Source organism: Chiloscyllium plagiosum, chromosome 27, assembly GCF_004010195.1.
Source record: "Chiloscyllium plagiosum isolate BGI_BamShark_2017 chromosome 27, ASM401019v2, whole genome shotgun sequence".
NCBI lineage: Eukaryota > Metazoa > Chordata > Chondrichthyes > Orectolobiformes > Hemiscylliidae > Chiloscyllium > Chiloscyllium plagiosum.
In genome coordinates, this window is record NC_057736.1 from 28169292 (window position 1) to 28186202 (window position 16911).

At 38.0% G+C, this 16911-nt stretch overlaps 1 protein-coding gene across 5 annotated transcripts in view; it reads left to right on the plus strand.

The window, feature by feature from the left end:
- LOC122563700 (zinc finger and BTB domain-containing protein 8B-like) overlaps nucleotides 1-16911 on the plus strand; it is a 23242-nt gene continuing 6331 nt past the window's right edge. Inside the window, exons 1-3 of one of the 5 annotated variants that reach the window (XM_043717808.1) lie at nucleotides 1-27; nucleotides 1774-2738; nucleotides 7097-7275. In XM_043717808.1, the coding sequence (XP_043573743.1) occupies nucleotides 1808-2738; nucleotides 7097-7275 (1110 nt within the window). In that variant the 5' untranslated portion in view covers nucleotides 1-27; nucleotides 1774-1807. Of the gene's footprint in view, nucleotides 100-153; nucleotides 245-686; nucleotides 709-738; nucleotides 816-1773; nucleotides 2739-7096; nucleotides 7276-16911 lie in introns of those variants that run through there. The other 4 variants (XM_043717804.1, XM_043717807.1, XM_043717803.1 and 1 more) reach the window with 4 other exon arrangements.

Here is a 16911-nt window from a genome sequence, read left to right on the forward strand (position 1 = left end):
CAGCAGCGAGTTCCGGTGTGAGAACAGGTTAGGTTGGTGAAGTGTGTGGGTGAGGGGGGGCGTCGGTGAGATATTTTGCTTTAGCCAAAGGAAGCAAAGGTAAATATGGAGTCAGTTGGGTGATTCTGGCCTATTACAAGTCAATGAGATAACAAATGAAGTGAAAGGGATGTTTGCTGAAGCGAATGAGAGTGTGTAGTCTTAAAGTCTGACCTGTTGTGGTCTTCATTGCAACTGTTAAGTGGTATGTTGCTGCAGGAGAGTTAGATCGCTAACACCGTTTAATCTTTATTTCTTATCTTTGGGATTATATTTGATGGATCCGGGTTTTGATAGGAAGTTTATCTCAGAAATTATTTGTGTAGTGAGTCAAATAAATTCCTATGATGTCATAAGGAATGTCAAGGACCGAATATTTTAAGCAAACTAGCCCATTAGAACTGGTCCTGAAACAATAGCAAAATTGGCGTTTCCTAAGTACAGGCTTGTTCGTGTTAATGCATCGTTGTCATAATCTGGGGATTCCATAATTATTCTACTATTTGTTGCTATCCAGTTTTCCAAATTCAAGTTCAAAAGTGAGACAGAAGAGCTTTATTTTAAAACTTATGATCAAGGGAAACAAAATTAAATTGAAACCAGTAGTTAAATGAAAAAAACTAGCCCTGCCATGTCAAGCATTTTCAACATTGTGTTGTTTTATGAATGGTAGGTTTTTTGTGTGCAGTCATAATGGTAAGAGCAATTTTTTTGTCAGATGTATTACCACTGTTCTGTAATCAGCATTTTTTTCTTAATGGATTTTATTGAAAATGGTGAGTGCTAGCCTACCCTCTTGTACTGAAATGCTCTGGGGATCTCTGCTATGGTTATATCAATTGATTTGTTCCTATTCACTTATGTAGTTCAAAACTTTTAAAAATTATTGCTGAACATTGAGATTATCTGTCATTATATGTTTATTTATGTGTCTCTTTTTCTGAATCAAATTCATTGTTCAATTTTATTTTGGTATTTCAAGACTCATTGATGGTCATTGATGAGTGCTTAACTGAGATTAACAATGGTTCAGGCTTAGAGTGGCGCTGGAAAAGCGGAACAGGAAAATTGACTTTTCGGGCAAAAGCCCTTCGTCAGGATCATCCCTGATGAAGGGCTTTTGCTCGAATTGTCAATTTTTAAAAAATCTCTCTCTGTTCCTCTGATGCTGTCTGACTTCCAGTGCTTTTCCAGCACCACTCTAATCTTGACTCTAATCTCCAGCATCTGCAGTACCCACCCCTGCATTAGCAATGATTCAGTCAACTAATTTCTATACAATTACTGGTAACCTTCGCATTTGTGAATTCTGATCTGGTGGTCCTTTCATTCTTTCTTGTAGTACCAACCCAGTATTTCGGCTTTCGGGAGCACAATTGTATTGTGCAAAAATCTTCATAAGTCATCTCAGACTCAGTTTAGTGTCTAGGATGCTGATGGTGTATGAAAATCTAGTGTGCGAAATGAAAAATGTTATTTGTACTGGGGAATTGGGCTGTTATTGGGGTTAAAGTATATTTTCAGGACAAAGTAAAAGAAGCTTTATCGTTTGAATATTGTGATGTGAGATCTTTTCTATAATAGTACTTTCTTTATTCAGTAGAGCTTTGTTCTATTTGCTCTTGAAATTGCTTGATTCTGCACTGCGTGCCAAAGTGAAAAATGATTCCAACTGTAGAACTAATATTCTTGTCTTTGAAAACAAATTAAAAAATTCTTTTCTGATCTTTTAAGGAAACATTTTTTGACAAATTCCTGGTCACGAAAGATGGAGATCACATCATATTACACTAAACTTCTGGGAGAACTAAATGAACAGCGGAAGCAGGACTTCTTCTGTGACTGCAGTATTATTGTGGAAGGGAGAATTTTCAAAGCTCACCGGAATATTCTGTTTGCTAACAGTGGGTACTTCAGAGCCTTGTTGATTCACTACATCCATGATAGTGGACGTCCTAGCACTGCCTCCCTGGACATTGTTACATCTGAGGCCTTTTCCATAATACTGGACTTTCTCTATTCTGGAAAGCTGAATCTTTGCAGTAAAAATGTCATTGAAGTGATGTCAGCTGCTAGTTACCTGCAGATGACTGATGTAGTCAGCTTTTGCAAACTGTATATCAGATCTTCTCTTGACATCTGTGTGAAAGATGAGAAAGATGATAACTGTAATCATGTGGAGAATGGGAATAATATCGCAGCCTTTGGAGATGCTGTGTCTTTTTGTAGAAATCAATGTCCAAACCCTGTTTCATCAGTTCAACAGCAGGAATCAAGCCCTGACAATAATCAAAGCATAACATGGAATGAGTGCAATTCTTATCATCCCATAGATCTTGTACAGAAAGATCAGGACAACCTTTCTCCAGAGAAACTTCATCCTCCATCACTACCCAAACTTCCAGAACCTAAAGTTGAGTTTGACGAGGACGAAGTGGAATCAGTTGACCGTTTCCGACAGTTTACACCATCTGCCACAGATCAGGCTGAGGAAAGGCTGCAGACTGCCCCAGCTATGGAAATAGCCTATGAAAATTATCAGATGAAGCAATTCTTAGAGGTTTTATTGAGGACAGGGAATGTCCAGCGGAAGGAGGATCTGATACAGCACTTTTCCCGAGGGGCCCGTCCAGAGGATGGAGGGGGCTCCTTTTCCAATATGATGGATGTGCAGAGTGATTGGTATGGGGAGGATGCAGGTGAGATCCATATTGCTAATCAGTATCTAAATTAATTACATTGGTAACACTAGGAAGATATGCATTTATCTAGGGAATCTGTATGCTGATAATGTATCATATTCACTTCTACCGCTGATGACTAATCAGTAATTTAGATACTGTGAAATCACGTTGACGACTAATCCAGTAATTTTGGTATAGTGAAAACTTTCCATCCAATATGCCTTTCTCCATGAGAACATGGGGAACACTGAATTCTGTTGCCCACTATGTGCTCCTTTGTGAAACTGAAGTAATATTAAGGATGAAGTTAATTGAATCAACACTTAAAAGGGTTTGGAAATGTCAACCTTATTGATCTTAGATTGCCATAAAGTGACAGTGAGACATTTTTTGTTTAAAACCCACAGAAATTCCCATCCGGTTTAGTTTAAAATTACTCCAGTAAATAAGGGTCAGTATGGTTAACAATATACCCAGTGACTGAGAGAGAGACAGACAGACAGACACATTGGAACTGTTAGTTAGATGCCAGTATTGCGCTATGGAAAATACTAACATTGGTTATAAAGGATGTGATAGTAGGACACTTGGAAAATTATGGTTTAATTGGGCAGCATCAACATGGATTTATGAAAGGTAACTCACATATGACAAACCTCATAAATGTTTTTCAAAGATGTTACTAACAGTGTTTCAGAAGAATTTGGATAAACTCCCACATTGATGGTTAGTAAACAAAATTAGCGTACAACATAGTGAGTAGTATACTGTGCTGGACTGAGGATTGGATAATGGGGAGACAAGTCTAGAAAATTGTAAACAGAATGCCATTAATCCCAAAACACTCCTTTTATAAATTGAAAAGAAACAAAACACCACTCGTATAATATTGCACCAGAATCTCTAAACCAATGCAACAGATCAGGCAGAATCTGTGGAGCGAGAGCAAGCTAATGTTTCAAGTCTAGATGGCTCTGATGAAGAGTCATATAGACTCAAAAGGTTAGCCTGCTCTGCCTTTGCACGGATGCTGGCTGACCCGTTGTGATTTATAGCATTTTTTGTTTTCAGTACAGATTCCAGCATCTGCAGTAATTTGTCCCTAAACCTCAGTAGATTTAAATCAGTTGAAATCACAACATTTAGACTAGAAATGCGATCAATACCAGGAAGAAGCTATCACATATCTGCTTAAATGCACTCAACTTTAAATAATCTCTTCAGGGTTTTATTGCAACACAACTATCTGGGACCTGCACTCACTCTTCACTCTAAAGTAACTTACTTCACAATATATATATTTCCCTCTAGCACTTTTCTACCCACCCATCTTATTCCAAGGACTTTATAGGACTGCCTCACTCAAAAGTGAAATTAAAGTGTCAGTATGTCTCACTCGCTTGGCAGCCTGTGTTTCCCTTCATCATTTTAAAAAATGAAGTTCCAGAATATGCTAACAAACCTTGAATCCCACTATTTGCTGTGTTAAGTTGTAAAATAATCGAAATAAACAAAAATCAATTCACATTGGACAAAATCCATTCAATCTAAAGCCAGGTTTCAAAAGCCAATTTTAAAAGAAATAGCAGCAAAAATATTTACAAATCAAATGAGGCAAATACACACAAAACCCATTGGTTACTAATTCAAAACCAAAAGCCCAAACCCTCAACATTAAAAAAATTATAAATATGAATGTGGTTTTAGGGTGCTGGAGAAACACTAGCAGATCTGTCAGCATTTGTGGAGATAAAGCTAACATTTCGAGTCCAGTGACTCTTTGTTGAACAGAAAAATCTGTCTCAGTTCCACAAATGTAAGTAATGACAGCACTTTTACTTCCCTAAAAGACATTAGTGGATCAGATGGGGTTTTACAACAATGGTTGCTTGTCATCATTGAACTTTTAATTACAGATTTTTATTAAATTCAAATTTAAACATCTGTCATGGAGCGATTTCAACGTGGGTTCTCAGAACATTGGACTCGTCATCCAAATAACTAGGTAGTGATGACATCAGTATGTCATTACCTTCCCACTTCCATGCATTCCTAAATCTAAATACACAGAAAATAACAGTGGTCTTAGAACAGAATTCTATGGCACACTGCTACCTGCTGTTATCCACAATGTGAAGCTGCTTTCAATTCCACCCTCTGTGTCCTCTTTCCTAACCAGTTTTTAACCCATTTTGAAGGATCACTGGGCTGATTCTGGATATAGAAGAACTGCTTATGGAGGAAAGGTTGAGTAGGTTAGGCCTGTACAAATTGGAATTTAGATGAATGAGAGGTGATCTTATTGAAACGTGCAACATTCTTAGGGGACTTGACAGTGTAGATGTGGAAAGATTGTTTCTCCTTGTGGGAGTATCTAGGATCAGAGGATGTAACTTCAGAATAAGTGATTGCACATTTAAGACAGAGGCATTTCTTACTTGATGGTAGTAAATCTGAAATTGTTCCCGCGAAGAGCTGTTGAGGTCAGATTGCTTAGAATATTCAGGACTAAAATAGATCAGTAGCAAACCAAGAGTTATGGGGTAAAGTTAGGAAAAAAGAGTTGAAGGTAATCAGATCAGTCCTGGTCTCATTGAATGGTGGAATAAATTTGATGGACTGAATGGTTTCTGCTCCTGCATTTTATGGTCTGCATTCAAAAACAACAAAGGTACAGCAGAACTTTATAAAACAATGGCTAGGCCTCAGCTGTAGTATGACATCCAACTTTGGGCACCACAATTTAGGAATGATGTCAAAGCCTTTGAAGAATGATGGTGACTCTTGGTATCACATTCCTATTTGGTGATCTCTTGCCTTAGCCTTCTGATTTTTAGAAGAGCTTGATCATGAGATGAAAGGTGTGCAGAAATCCTTGTGAAACTATTTCCTATTTTTATTCTTGCTTGCCCTGCTCCTTGAGTGATAGAAGTAAGCAAATTCCAGGACACTGTTCTGAGATTCCCAGTATGTGTTTTTGACCACAGATATTTAATGCGGGATTATACAGAGATGCGGCAAAGTAGCAACTGTTGATGATTGATAGTTGCTTAGCATGTTGAAGGTAAATATAAAGTGTGCAATCTGTAGTGAACCAGAGTGTGTGGGAGAGAGGGCATGAATATTCCATTCTTATAACAGTTGAGATTGGATAACTTCAAAAACTTGCTCTTTAGATCTGCAGCATTGGTGATGCTGCATTTACTATGTCTGACTCTAATACTAAATTAGTCTCACAAACTATTCCTTTCCTTCCACTCATTAAATTGCTGGAGGGCTGCTAATTATACATTTTAAGAATTGAAAGCCATAGAATGTGGACATTTCCAGCAATTAGACTATGGAGGGTGGGAGTAAAGGGAATAACGAGCAGTATTTTCCCACAGGAAGTATCTGGTAACATCCGGAAGCTGGAACCTGATTCTTTTCTTTCACCCCATCTCCTTTCCTATAAATGTTGTTAACTTAGGCAGGTTAACTAACTTTACAGATTTTATTCCTAGTTTGTGTAATGTAGTCTCTCTGATCTAGTGCCTTTGTATCATGTGGTAGCCCACAACATTTTTTCAAGATGTATTTCATATTTTTATTGCCTTTTACAACAAAATAATGTGTTTCTTCTCATTGAACAACACGTGAAAATTCTGAGATTCGATCCTTAGCTTGTGTTGTTAGGTGAGCTCCTTAGGGATAACAATAAGTCACTACAGTTTTGCTTAACACACCTAGGAAGGGCATGGAAGATGATCCTGCGTTCGACCTGTCATCTGTTGAGTAAGTTGTTTTATGATTTGAGATTTGGGTGATGACTAGTCTGGCCTTCAGTTTGCTGTTCTTTACCATTGAGCCATTTGCATGGATGATGTCCAATTGTGCAAGTTCTGGCATTTGCAGAACCATGCTTCACCAAACAATCAATACTTTCAGGAAAAGAAATGAGTGGTGGAAGAAATTTTGCTGGGAACAGGGTAAGCTAGCATCATCTAGAGCTGCCAATATGTGGTGTAATTGTATTCTGTGAACTAATCCTGTGATGCTCCTGTTAAATGTGCAGTAAAAAGTGAAAATAAATATAAACGCAATACTATAAGATTCAAAGTAATGATTGTCTGCAGTTTTCAGGAATACTTCATTAAGATTGTGCAGAACTTTGACAGAGAACAATGCAGTTATATTTTGATTTTTGGGGTTATTCCCATCATATTGTAAAATGTTTTTTAGTGCACTTGATGTTTCATTATTTCAGATGAAGATGTATTCCTATAGTTGCTTTCTAAACAATATTCTCCACATTGGCTATCACATTGCCCCCTCCGTACTGAGTGGTTGACTTGAGATTTCTATGTTATGATTCTGATGATTTTTGTTTCTAGGGAATGGAATAATTGTGCCAAAAAAGATCTATAAGTGCCCGTTCTGCACTTACACAGCTAAGCAGAAAGGAATCCTAAAACGACACATGCGCTCACACACTGGAGAGCGCCCATACCCATGTGAGACCTGTGGAAAAAGGTTCACCAGACTTGAGCATCTCCGAAGCCATGCTTTAAGTGTGAGTAATGTTTGCATATTTTAGCTTTTAACGTTCAAATGGTTATTAGGTAAAATCTTTTGCCGTAACCTTCACAATGTCTGGTTATCATATTTCTTCAGCACCTAATTTTTACAGTCATTCTTGACCAATTTAAACTCTGAATTCAAGGCACAATCCAAGGACTTGAGTACACAGTCTAGACTGTCAGTCAACTGCTGAAGTGTAGAGTTTGCCATTTCTGTTACATTTAAAATGATGCCCTATCTGCCCCACAAAGTGGATACAAGAATTCTCACAACATTATTTTCAAGAAAGAGCTTTGGAGTCTTTCCTGCCAATATTTTCCCCTTAGATCATATATAAACAGACGATCTGATTATGGCATTGCTGTCTGTAGGAGATTGACATGTGCAAATTTGCTGCCACACTTCTGATATTACAGCAGTCACTCTATTTCAAAAGCAGTTAATAGAATTTGGGATGTCCTAAGGTCATAAAAAGCACCTTATGAAGTTATTTTTAGGCTACTACAGCAAATACATTCACGGATGGTACTTATACCTCGCTGATGTGCTGGTTTCATGTTTTTTATTTTCTTCTACCTTTACAATATTTATCCTAATTTGCTATTCTACTTTGGGCTGATCTTCAAAGCTTAGAATGTTACGCCATATTGTAGGGTAATTTCATCAAAATCTCTTCTTCAGTATTGCTATTTATTCAATTCACACTGGCCCCACTTTTGTAGTTTCCTATTTGATTTAATACACTCTCATCAACAAATTTCATGTTAGACATAGTTGTACACTTGCTTCAACAATGTTATTTGGTAGAGAACTGCATTATAACCATCTTTGTGGTTGGCCTTCTCTGTTTCTCTCTCCCTCTGTGTGTGTCTCTCTCCCCTCCTCTCCTATGTATGTCTCTCTCACCCTGCCTTTCCATCGGAGTCTGTGTATCACTTCCTCCCTCTGTGTCTCTCCCTCCCTGTGTCCCAGCTGTGTCAGCCATGATTCTATTGACTGGCAGAGTAGGTTCAAGAGACTGAACAGCCTACTCCCTTTGCTGTTTCTTGTGGTTCTTATAGTCTTAATACGGTCTAACTTCTCAAGCTTGTAGCTATAATTGCTCGTCCCTAATAAGCTCTGAGTGAATGATTGCTGCATGTTTCTCATTGCTTTTAGAAAGTGTACTTCATAAGATGGGATGCTCAAAACTCTAAACATTCTATTGTAACTTGAACTTAAGAACATGTACAAATTTGACATTGACTCCTTATTTCAATACTACATGCCACTAGATACAGAATTATGGATTCTATTTTCACAATATGATATCTCCTTGGGTGCAAGAGCTAAATTGGGTGAAAGCAAATTCCAATATATTTGGCAGAAAAGGACAAAATGAGAGTTCAGGACTAACATGTTCTTGTGAGGATGAAAGATAAGGATAGCAATATTCAGAAACCTTGGATGAGAAGAGGTATTAAAAGTTTAGTTAAAAAGGGAAAAGGAAGCATGTGAAAAATTTAGGAAACTGAAATCACACAAGGTCCTTGGAGAATGTAAAGGAAGGAGTAAAGAACTTAAACAAGGCACTTTAAACATACTAGGAGCAAGAAGGTACTTTGGGAAAGGGTAGGTCCAGCCAAGGAGAAAGGGAAGTTGTGTAGAGCCAGAGGAAGTGGGTGAGGTCCTTAATGAATACTTCGCATCAGTATTCATCATGGAGAAGGATGTGGATGATGGTAAGATTGGGGAGTGTTATGTTGATATTCTAGGGCTTATCGGTGTTAAGGAGGAGATGGTTTTGGGTGTCTTGAAAAACATTAAGTTGGTAATGTCTCCGGGCCTGAAGGGATCTATCTCAGGATAATAAGGGAGGCAATGGAGGATATTTCTGGGGCCTTGACAGAAATCTTTGTATCCTCTTTAGCCACTGGTGATATCCCAGAAGACTGGAGAATAGCCAATGTTGTTCCTTTGTTTAAGAAGGGCAATAGGGATAATCCAATAAATTATAGGCTGGTAAACCTTACATCAATACAGTATAGGGAAATTATTGGAGAAGATTTTTAGGACAGAATTTTATTTATTTGGAGAAGAATGGACTCAATAGGGATAGTCAGCATGGCTTTGTGCAGGCAACGTCTGTCTCACAAACTTGATTGAGATTTTTGACAAAATGACCAAGATATTAAGGGTAGGGCAATGGATGTTGTCTACGTGGACTTTACTAAAGCGTTTGACAAGGTCCGTTATGATAGGCTAGTTCAGAAGGATGTGGGATCCAAGGTGAGTTGGCAATTGGTAGTTGTAGATGAATGATTTTCTGGCTGGAAATCTATGAACAGTAGTGTTTTGCAAGGATCAGTGCTGGATCCTCCGTTCTTTGTAATATGTATGAATGATTTGGAGGAAAATCAATGTAGTCTGATTAGTAAGTTTGCAAGCAACATGAAAATTGGTGGAGATGTGGATAGTGAGGAAGGCTGTCAAAGGATACAGTAGGATACAGATCAGTTGGAAAGTTAGGCGGAGAAATGGCACATGGAGTTTAATCCAGACAAATTTGAGGTGATGCATTTTGGGAGTCAAATACAAGAGAAGAGCATACAGTAAATAGCAGCACCCTTAGGAACTATGAAGGTGGGCAAAGGAGAGTCAGTGGATGTAGTGTACCTGGACTTTCAGAAAGACTGATAAGGTCCCACATAAGAGATTAGTGAGCAAAATTAGGGCACATGGTACTGGGGGCAAGGTACTGACTTGGATTGACAGGAAGCAAAGAGTAGTGATAAATGGGTCCCTTTTGGAATGGCAGGCAGTGACCAGTGGGGTACCACAAGGTTCGGTGCTGGGACCGTAGCTGTTTACAATATACATTAATGATATAGATGAGGGCATTAAAAGTAATATCAGCAAATTTGCTGATGACACAAAGCTGGGTGGCAGGGTGAAATGTGAGCAGAATGTTATGAGAATACAGCATGATTTGGACAGGCTAGGTGAGTGGACGGATGCATGGGCAGATGCAGTTTAATGTAGATAAATGTGTGGTTATCCACTTTGGTGGCAAGAACAGGAAGGCAGAATACTATCTAAATGGAGTCAAGTTAGGTAAAGCGGAAGTACAACGAGATCTAGGTGTTCTTGTACAACAGTCAATGAAAGCAAGCATGCAGGTACAGCAGGCAGTGAAGAAAGCTAATGGTATGCTGACCTTCATAACAACAGGAATTGAGTATAGGAACAAAGAGATCCTTCTGCAGCTGTACAGGGCCCTGGTGAGACCACACCTGGCGTATTGTATGCAATTTTGGTCTCCAAATTTGAGGAAGGACATTCTGGTTATTGAGGGAGTGCAGCGTGAGTTTATGAGGTCAATTCCCGGAATAGCGAGACTATCATATGTTGAAAGATTGCAGCGACTGGGCTTGTATACACTTGAGTTTAGAAGGATGAGCTGGGTTCTGATTGAGACGTATAAGATTACTAAAGGATAGAACACTCTGGAGGCAGGAAGCATGTTTCTGCTAATGGTTGAGTCCAGAACCAGAGGACACAGTTTAAAAATAAGGGGTTTAGAACATTTAGAACAGAGTTGGGAGAAACTTCTTCACCCAGAGAGTGGTGGATATATGGAATGCTCTGCCCCAGAAGGCAGTGGAGGCCAAGTATCTGGATACTTTCAAGAAAGAAATGGGTAGAGCTCTTAAAGATAGTGGAATCAAGGGTTATGGGGATAAGGCAGGAACAGGATACTGATTGTGGATGATCATCCAAGATCATAATGAATGGTGGTGCTGGCTCGAAGGGCCGAATGGCCTACTCCTGCAACCATTGTCTATTGAATATTAGCATACAGGGGGATTTTGGGGTGCAAGTCGATAGCTCCCTGAAAGTGGTAACACAAGCAGACAAGTTGGTAAAGAAGGTGTATGGCGTGCTTGCCTTCATTGGCTGGGGCATTGAATATAAAATTTGGCAAGTCATGTTGCAGCTGTTTTAAAAAAAAAACTTGAGTTAGCCACATCTGGTGGATTGTTTGCAGGTCTGGTTACTAAACTGTAGGAAGGATTTGGAAGTTTTGGACAGGGTGCAAAAGAGTTTTACCACGATGTTTCCTGGACTGGAATGTATTGTCTAGAAGGAGAGGTTGGACCATTGTGGTTTGTTTTCACTAGCGCGTTGGGGGCAGAGAGGCGATCTTCTAGAAATACAGTAAACTTTGTTTTAACTACCATCTTATGAACCAGCATGCTTGATAAACAAGCAAAAATGTTGTATCTCATACTGCGTTTATTGTATTATTCTGTATGATTATTATAGTTTTTATTTAGTTTACCTTAGTGTAAATATACTTATTTCGTGTGACCATTCAATTGAACAATATCAAAAGTTGATTCAATTTCGAATCATTTTCTCCCTAAATGCTACAATATCTGAGTAGTCAGTTCAGAGTGGGAGTGAGAAGGCTCTCTGCCAGTAAGTTTTATTTAAGGCAAACTTGCATTGTAATTTAAATGACTTAGGCTGTAAATAAAATGATGTGTATACCCCCTGCATTACGTTTCTCTTACTTAGTGTTTCCTTTTACATTCATTATTTGGATTTCTTCATCATCCGGAATATTGGATCAACTGGCACTTCCCTGGTCCCATAGGTGTTGGTTAAGAAAACATTTGCTGTACGTAAACTTATAAGAGGGATTTATAGGGTGGATAGGTAGAGTCTTTTCCCCAGGCTGGAAATGTTAAATATGAGGAGGGATAGGTTTAAAGTGAGAGGGGCAAGTTTAAAGGAGATGTATAAGGCATTTTCTTTTTAGTAGGAGGTGACAGGTGCCTGAAATGTACTGCCAGACGAGGTGGTAGCAGATATGATAATATTTAAGAGTAATTTAGATAGCCACATGAACACGCAGGGCATAGAGAAATACGCACCAAGTGCAGGCAGATGGGATTAATTTAACATGGCATGTTGGTCATTGCAGACATTGCAGGCTGTTCCATTTGTACTGTTGTATGTTATAAATATCCCCAGTTAAATTAGCTGAACTCATGATGGGTAATCCTACAGCAAATGGTGGGGAGTATTCTTAAAAAAAAAATTGTTATAATACAAACCAATGTATTCCCCTGAAAGTCAAAGGCTCCATTTCAGCAAATATGATCAACAAGTAAGAGAAGGGATAGCAGTATTGTAAAAGAAAAAACTTAAACAAAAGGAAGACAATTTAACATGGAGATCCAATGGACTGGGAGAGTAATAAATGCAACAGTGGGATACTGTGAAAATAATAAGCATAATATACTTACCAGCAAACATTTTCATGACCGTATTCAGAGAAATCAGTGGTGGAAAGGAATGTTGACCAGCTAAAAGAAAAATAACTAAAATGACACGTTTGTTTAAATAGTAGTATTCTGCATTCATTTTCACTGTGGCAAAGGGGAATCTAAGTAAAGGGAGAGGAAAATATGGACTTCAGGAGCTGGAAATGTGTGTACCTTAAGATTTCCATTAGAATGATCAGGGAAATAGATAAGGAAATTCCAAAGTGTCTAAATCATGCCCGTAAATTGAAAAATTACAAATGCAATTCATTCTATTTGACGAAGGGAGGGAGGAAACGAAAACCAGTAACTGAAGATGTGTCAGTTTAACATGGATTTTAAGGAAAGTACTAGAATGTATGTACCATTATCTTTGCCATATATCTAATAATTTTAGACAATCCAGAGTAAGAATCATTAACTGAGGTGAACCTTGAGACAAGGATGGAGCTAGGTCACATAGATTGGAACATAAAGTTACTGTGAAGAAATTATAGCCGAACTATAGGCTACCTTCAGAGAGGAAATGGTTCAGGTACAGTCAAGGTGTCGTCCCTCAAAAGGAAAAGGGAGGACAAAGAAATCCAGAGCTCCATGGATGAGAATGGTCATAGAAATTGCAATAATGAAGAAACAAAATGCTTATGACCGGTATTAGGTAGCAAATACAATTGAGAATCCAAGAAGAATATAGAAAATTCAGAGGAGAAGAGAAAAAGCATAATAGATAAGCGTAGAGGGGTTATGAGAAAAGACTGGTGGCAAAGGTAAAAGATAATCCCAAAGTCTTCATAGGCATGTCAATAGTAACAAGGGTAGGGCTAATAACGGACCATAAAGGCTTTACCTTTGGAAGCAAGAAGCATATCTGAGGAGCTGAATAACTTTCTTTACCTTTACCAAGTGAATACTTCTGAAAACAATTATTTAAGATAGAATTAGTCGTTACGTGGAAAAGTTTTTTTTTAAGCAAGCTGTAGTATGGATTTCTAAAAGGGAAATAGTATGATCAATTTGCTGGTGTTTTTGAAGAAATAATAGAAAGGAGCAATGAGGGTAATACTGTTGGTATGGACTTTGAAAAGGTATTCTTAGGCCACACAATAGACTTGTGAGAAACATAATAATTCATGGAATGAAAAGGACTTTGGTGACATCTATACGGGATTTGCTGAGAAATAGGAAACAGTAGTGGCCAGTGGGTTTTGTTTTGTGCTGGTTGTTTGTATTGGAGTTCTCTCGCATTAAGAATTGATCCCTTGCTTTTCCTGATACATGTATATATTCATGATTTTAGATCTTGGTATGCAGGAGACAGTTTTAGAGTTTGCAAATGATACAAAACGTAGAAGCATTGTAAACTGAGAGAAGGACATATAGAACTGCAAAATGAAATAAATAAGCTGGTGGAGTGAGTGGACAGGTGGCAAATGAAAGTCAATGTGGGGAAGTATGAGATGATGCATTTTGATAGGAAGAACATGGACAACAATATAAAATAGGTGGAAGAGCAGTGAGACCTTGGTGTATACCTGCATAGATCGCTGAAGACAGTAGAACAGGTGAAAAGAATAGTTAATAAAGCTTACAGTAGCCTGGGCTTTGCTTTATAGAGGTGTGGGAATTATACTGAACCCAGAAAACGTTTGTCAGACCTAAAGTGGAGTTTTGTGTACAGTTCTAGGAGCCTTACTATAGGAAGGATGTGAATGCATTGGCAAGAGTGCAGGACAGGCTTACAGAATGGTTGCAGAGATGAAAAGTTTCAATTGTGGGGATAGACTGCAGTGGTTGGGATTGTTCTTGGAGAGAGAAGGAGGCTAGGAGGTGACATGATTGACATTTGTGAAATCATGGGACGCCTGGATAGAGTAGATGGGGAGAAATTGTTCCATTCACGAAAGGGTTGAAGAAGAGACGACGCAGGTTTAAAGTGATTTGTAAATGTTGCGAAGGTGATGTGGAGAAAAAGCTTTTTCACACAATGAGTGGTTTGGGTCTGGAACACGCTGCCTGGAAGAGTGATGGAGACAAGTCAGTTGAAGCATTCAAGAGGGCATTAGATGATTATTTGAATAGACACAATATGCAAGGTTATTGGGAAAAGGCGGCAGAATGGCACCACAAGGTAGTGTTCATTAGTGGCCAGTGCAGGTATGATGACTGAGTGGCGTCCTTCAGCTCTGTAACAATTTTGAGAGTCTATATTTTATTAAATTGGTTTTTAAAATATATTTGATCTGCATCCACTCTTTTTACCCTCCATAATTTTTTCAAAGAATTCTATAACATTAGTCAAACATAGCCTGTCTTTTAAATATGTATGCTGGTATGGCTTTTGGATATGGTTTCATTGGTTTATGCATTGATTCCCAGCCTTCAACGTACTCCCATTTTATCTTGCTAGAGTCATGGAACTATAGAATAATACAGGACTGAGGGAGCATTTGGTCTACTATCTCTGTAGTGGTTCTTTGGAAAACTATGATTAGCCTACACCCTTTCTTTCCCCATTTTTCTGTCTTTTCTTTCTCTTTCAAGTAATTATCTAATTCCCTTTGGAAACCTCCCATTGAATCACCTTAAGAGAGAATGTATTTCAAAGCCTTATGATTTACTAGAACTTTTCCTCTTGCTCTCTCCAGTTTCTCTACCATTTACTGTTCAATTTGAAACTATACATTTTATTTACTTTTACCTATTCTTTCATGATATTAAACATCACTGCTACATCTCTGCTTAGCCTTCTCTCCTCTCAAGATGATAACCCAGAATTTTTAAGTCTATCTGTATAACTCTAATTCCTCCACACTTGAGCAAATCTCTTCAGTGTCCTATCCAGAGTCTTCATGTCATTCTTTAGTGTGGACCCTAGAATTGGACACACTATTTCATTTGATGCCAATTTTTATAAAGGATTAGCATAACTCTCTGCTGTAGTAAGTGTCTCTATTTATAAAATTCAAAGTCTTGTTTGCTTTATTAATATGTCTTGTTAACTTGCCTTGCTAAACCTTTATGTTTATTGAAACATTTGTGCACACATTGGACTAACTGTGTCTCTTCTTGCACCCCCTATCCCTGGTTAAATATATATAATACTCACCTACTCTTCTGATTACTATTTTGCCATGTATTTAATTTGGCTAAGATTCATTTTATTTCTTTTATATTCTTTTCTTTCCCTTTTCCAGTGAAAGATGAACCTTTTGAAATGGTGGGCATGGTTTCTCAAATGTTTCCCTATGTTTGTGGTCTCTATGTTGAGTAATACTTCCTTCCTTCTTGAAGTAGCAAAATATTGACAAAGGAAACCCCACTACAAAAGGTTTCTTTTTCATCATGAATGCTTTCCATGCCCTAGTCTATTTAAAATTTACAAAGTTACTGCGTACATTTTTAAGTTGTCTACAAATGCAGTCCACAGTTTCATTTCCACTGTTTCAGTGTATAATGTGCAGTCAGTAATCCATGACCGACTTAATTAAATTCTTATTACCATGATATTTTTGTTTCTTACCTGTACCCTCTTCACTTGGTACCCTCTTCATTTGATTCCTGGATGTTTTAACCTCAGGAATATTTGATTAACTAGGCAAATTTCAGTGAATGCTATTTAGTTATAGCTTTCTGTTTTAATCATTTACTCTCTCTTTCCCTTTTTGAATATTTTGTGTGTATTCATGTTTTAGTTTGACTCCTTTGGTTTGGCAGTTTCTGCAAAAATGTTGCAAGAGATTAAGCTAGAAAAGATAGGAAACAAATGTTCATTCTACATTTCTGACTCTCCACAATATATGTCACTAGGTTATTTGACACTGCCATGCTTCACAGATGATCATAATTCTGTACTCTCTGATGCCTTCATGAACTTTCTACTAAGAATTACTGGATAACACCCCCAGGTCTAAACACCTTAACCCCTTTTTTACACTTTAGACACATGCTGAGGCCAATTGTCTTAAGTAATTTGACAGTATTTTTCATTGGAAACTGTTTGGAAATGAGTATTGTTTACATATGTTTCAAAACAAAATTGTTCACACAGGCTGTTCATTATAAAAGTCTCTGATTTTAGGAACTGAAATTTTGAAACGAAATGATCCAGATGTGGAATGTCATGGCTCATTGTCTCTTCAGACTGAAACTTCAAGGGTCAAATGTCTCATCTTGTGTCTGTTAAGCTTGGGTAGCTCAACTTTATTTTGAGAACAGCACAAGATGTTTTTCCTTAAACCTTCAACCCAAGGTAGAAGGCGACCTATCCTGTTTTAATGACAAACCTGTTTCTTAATGACAGAACAGGAAAAGGAGTT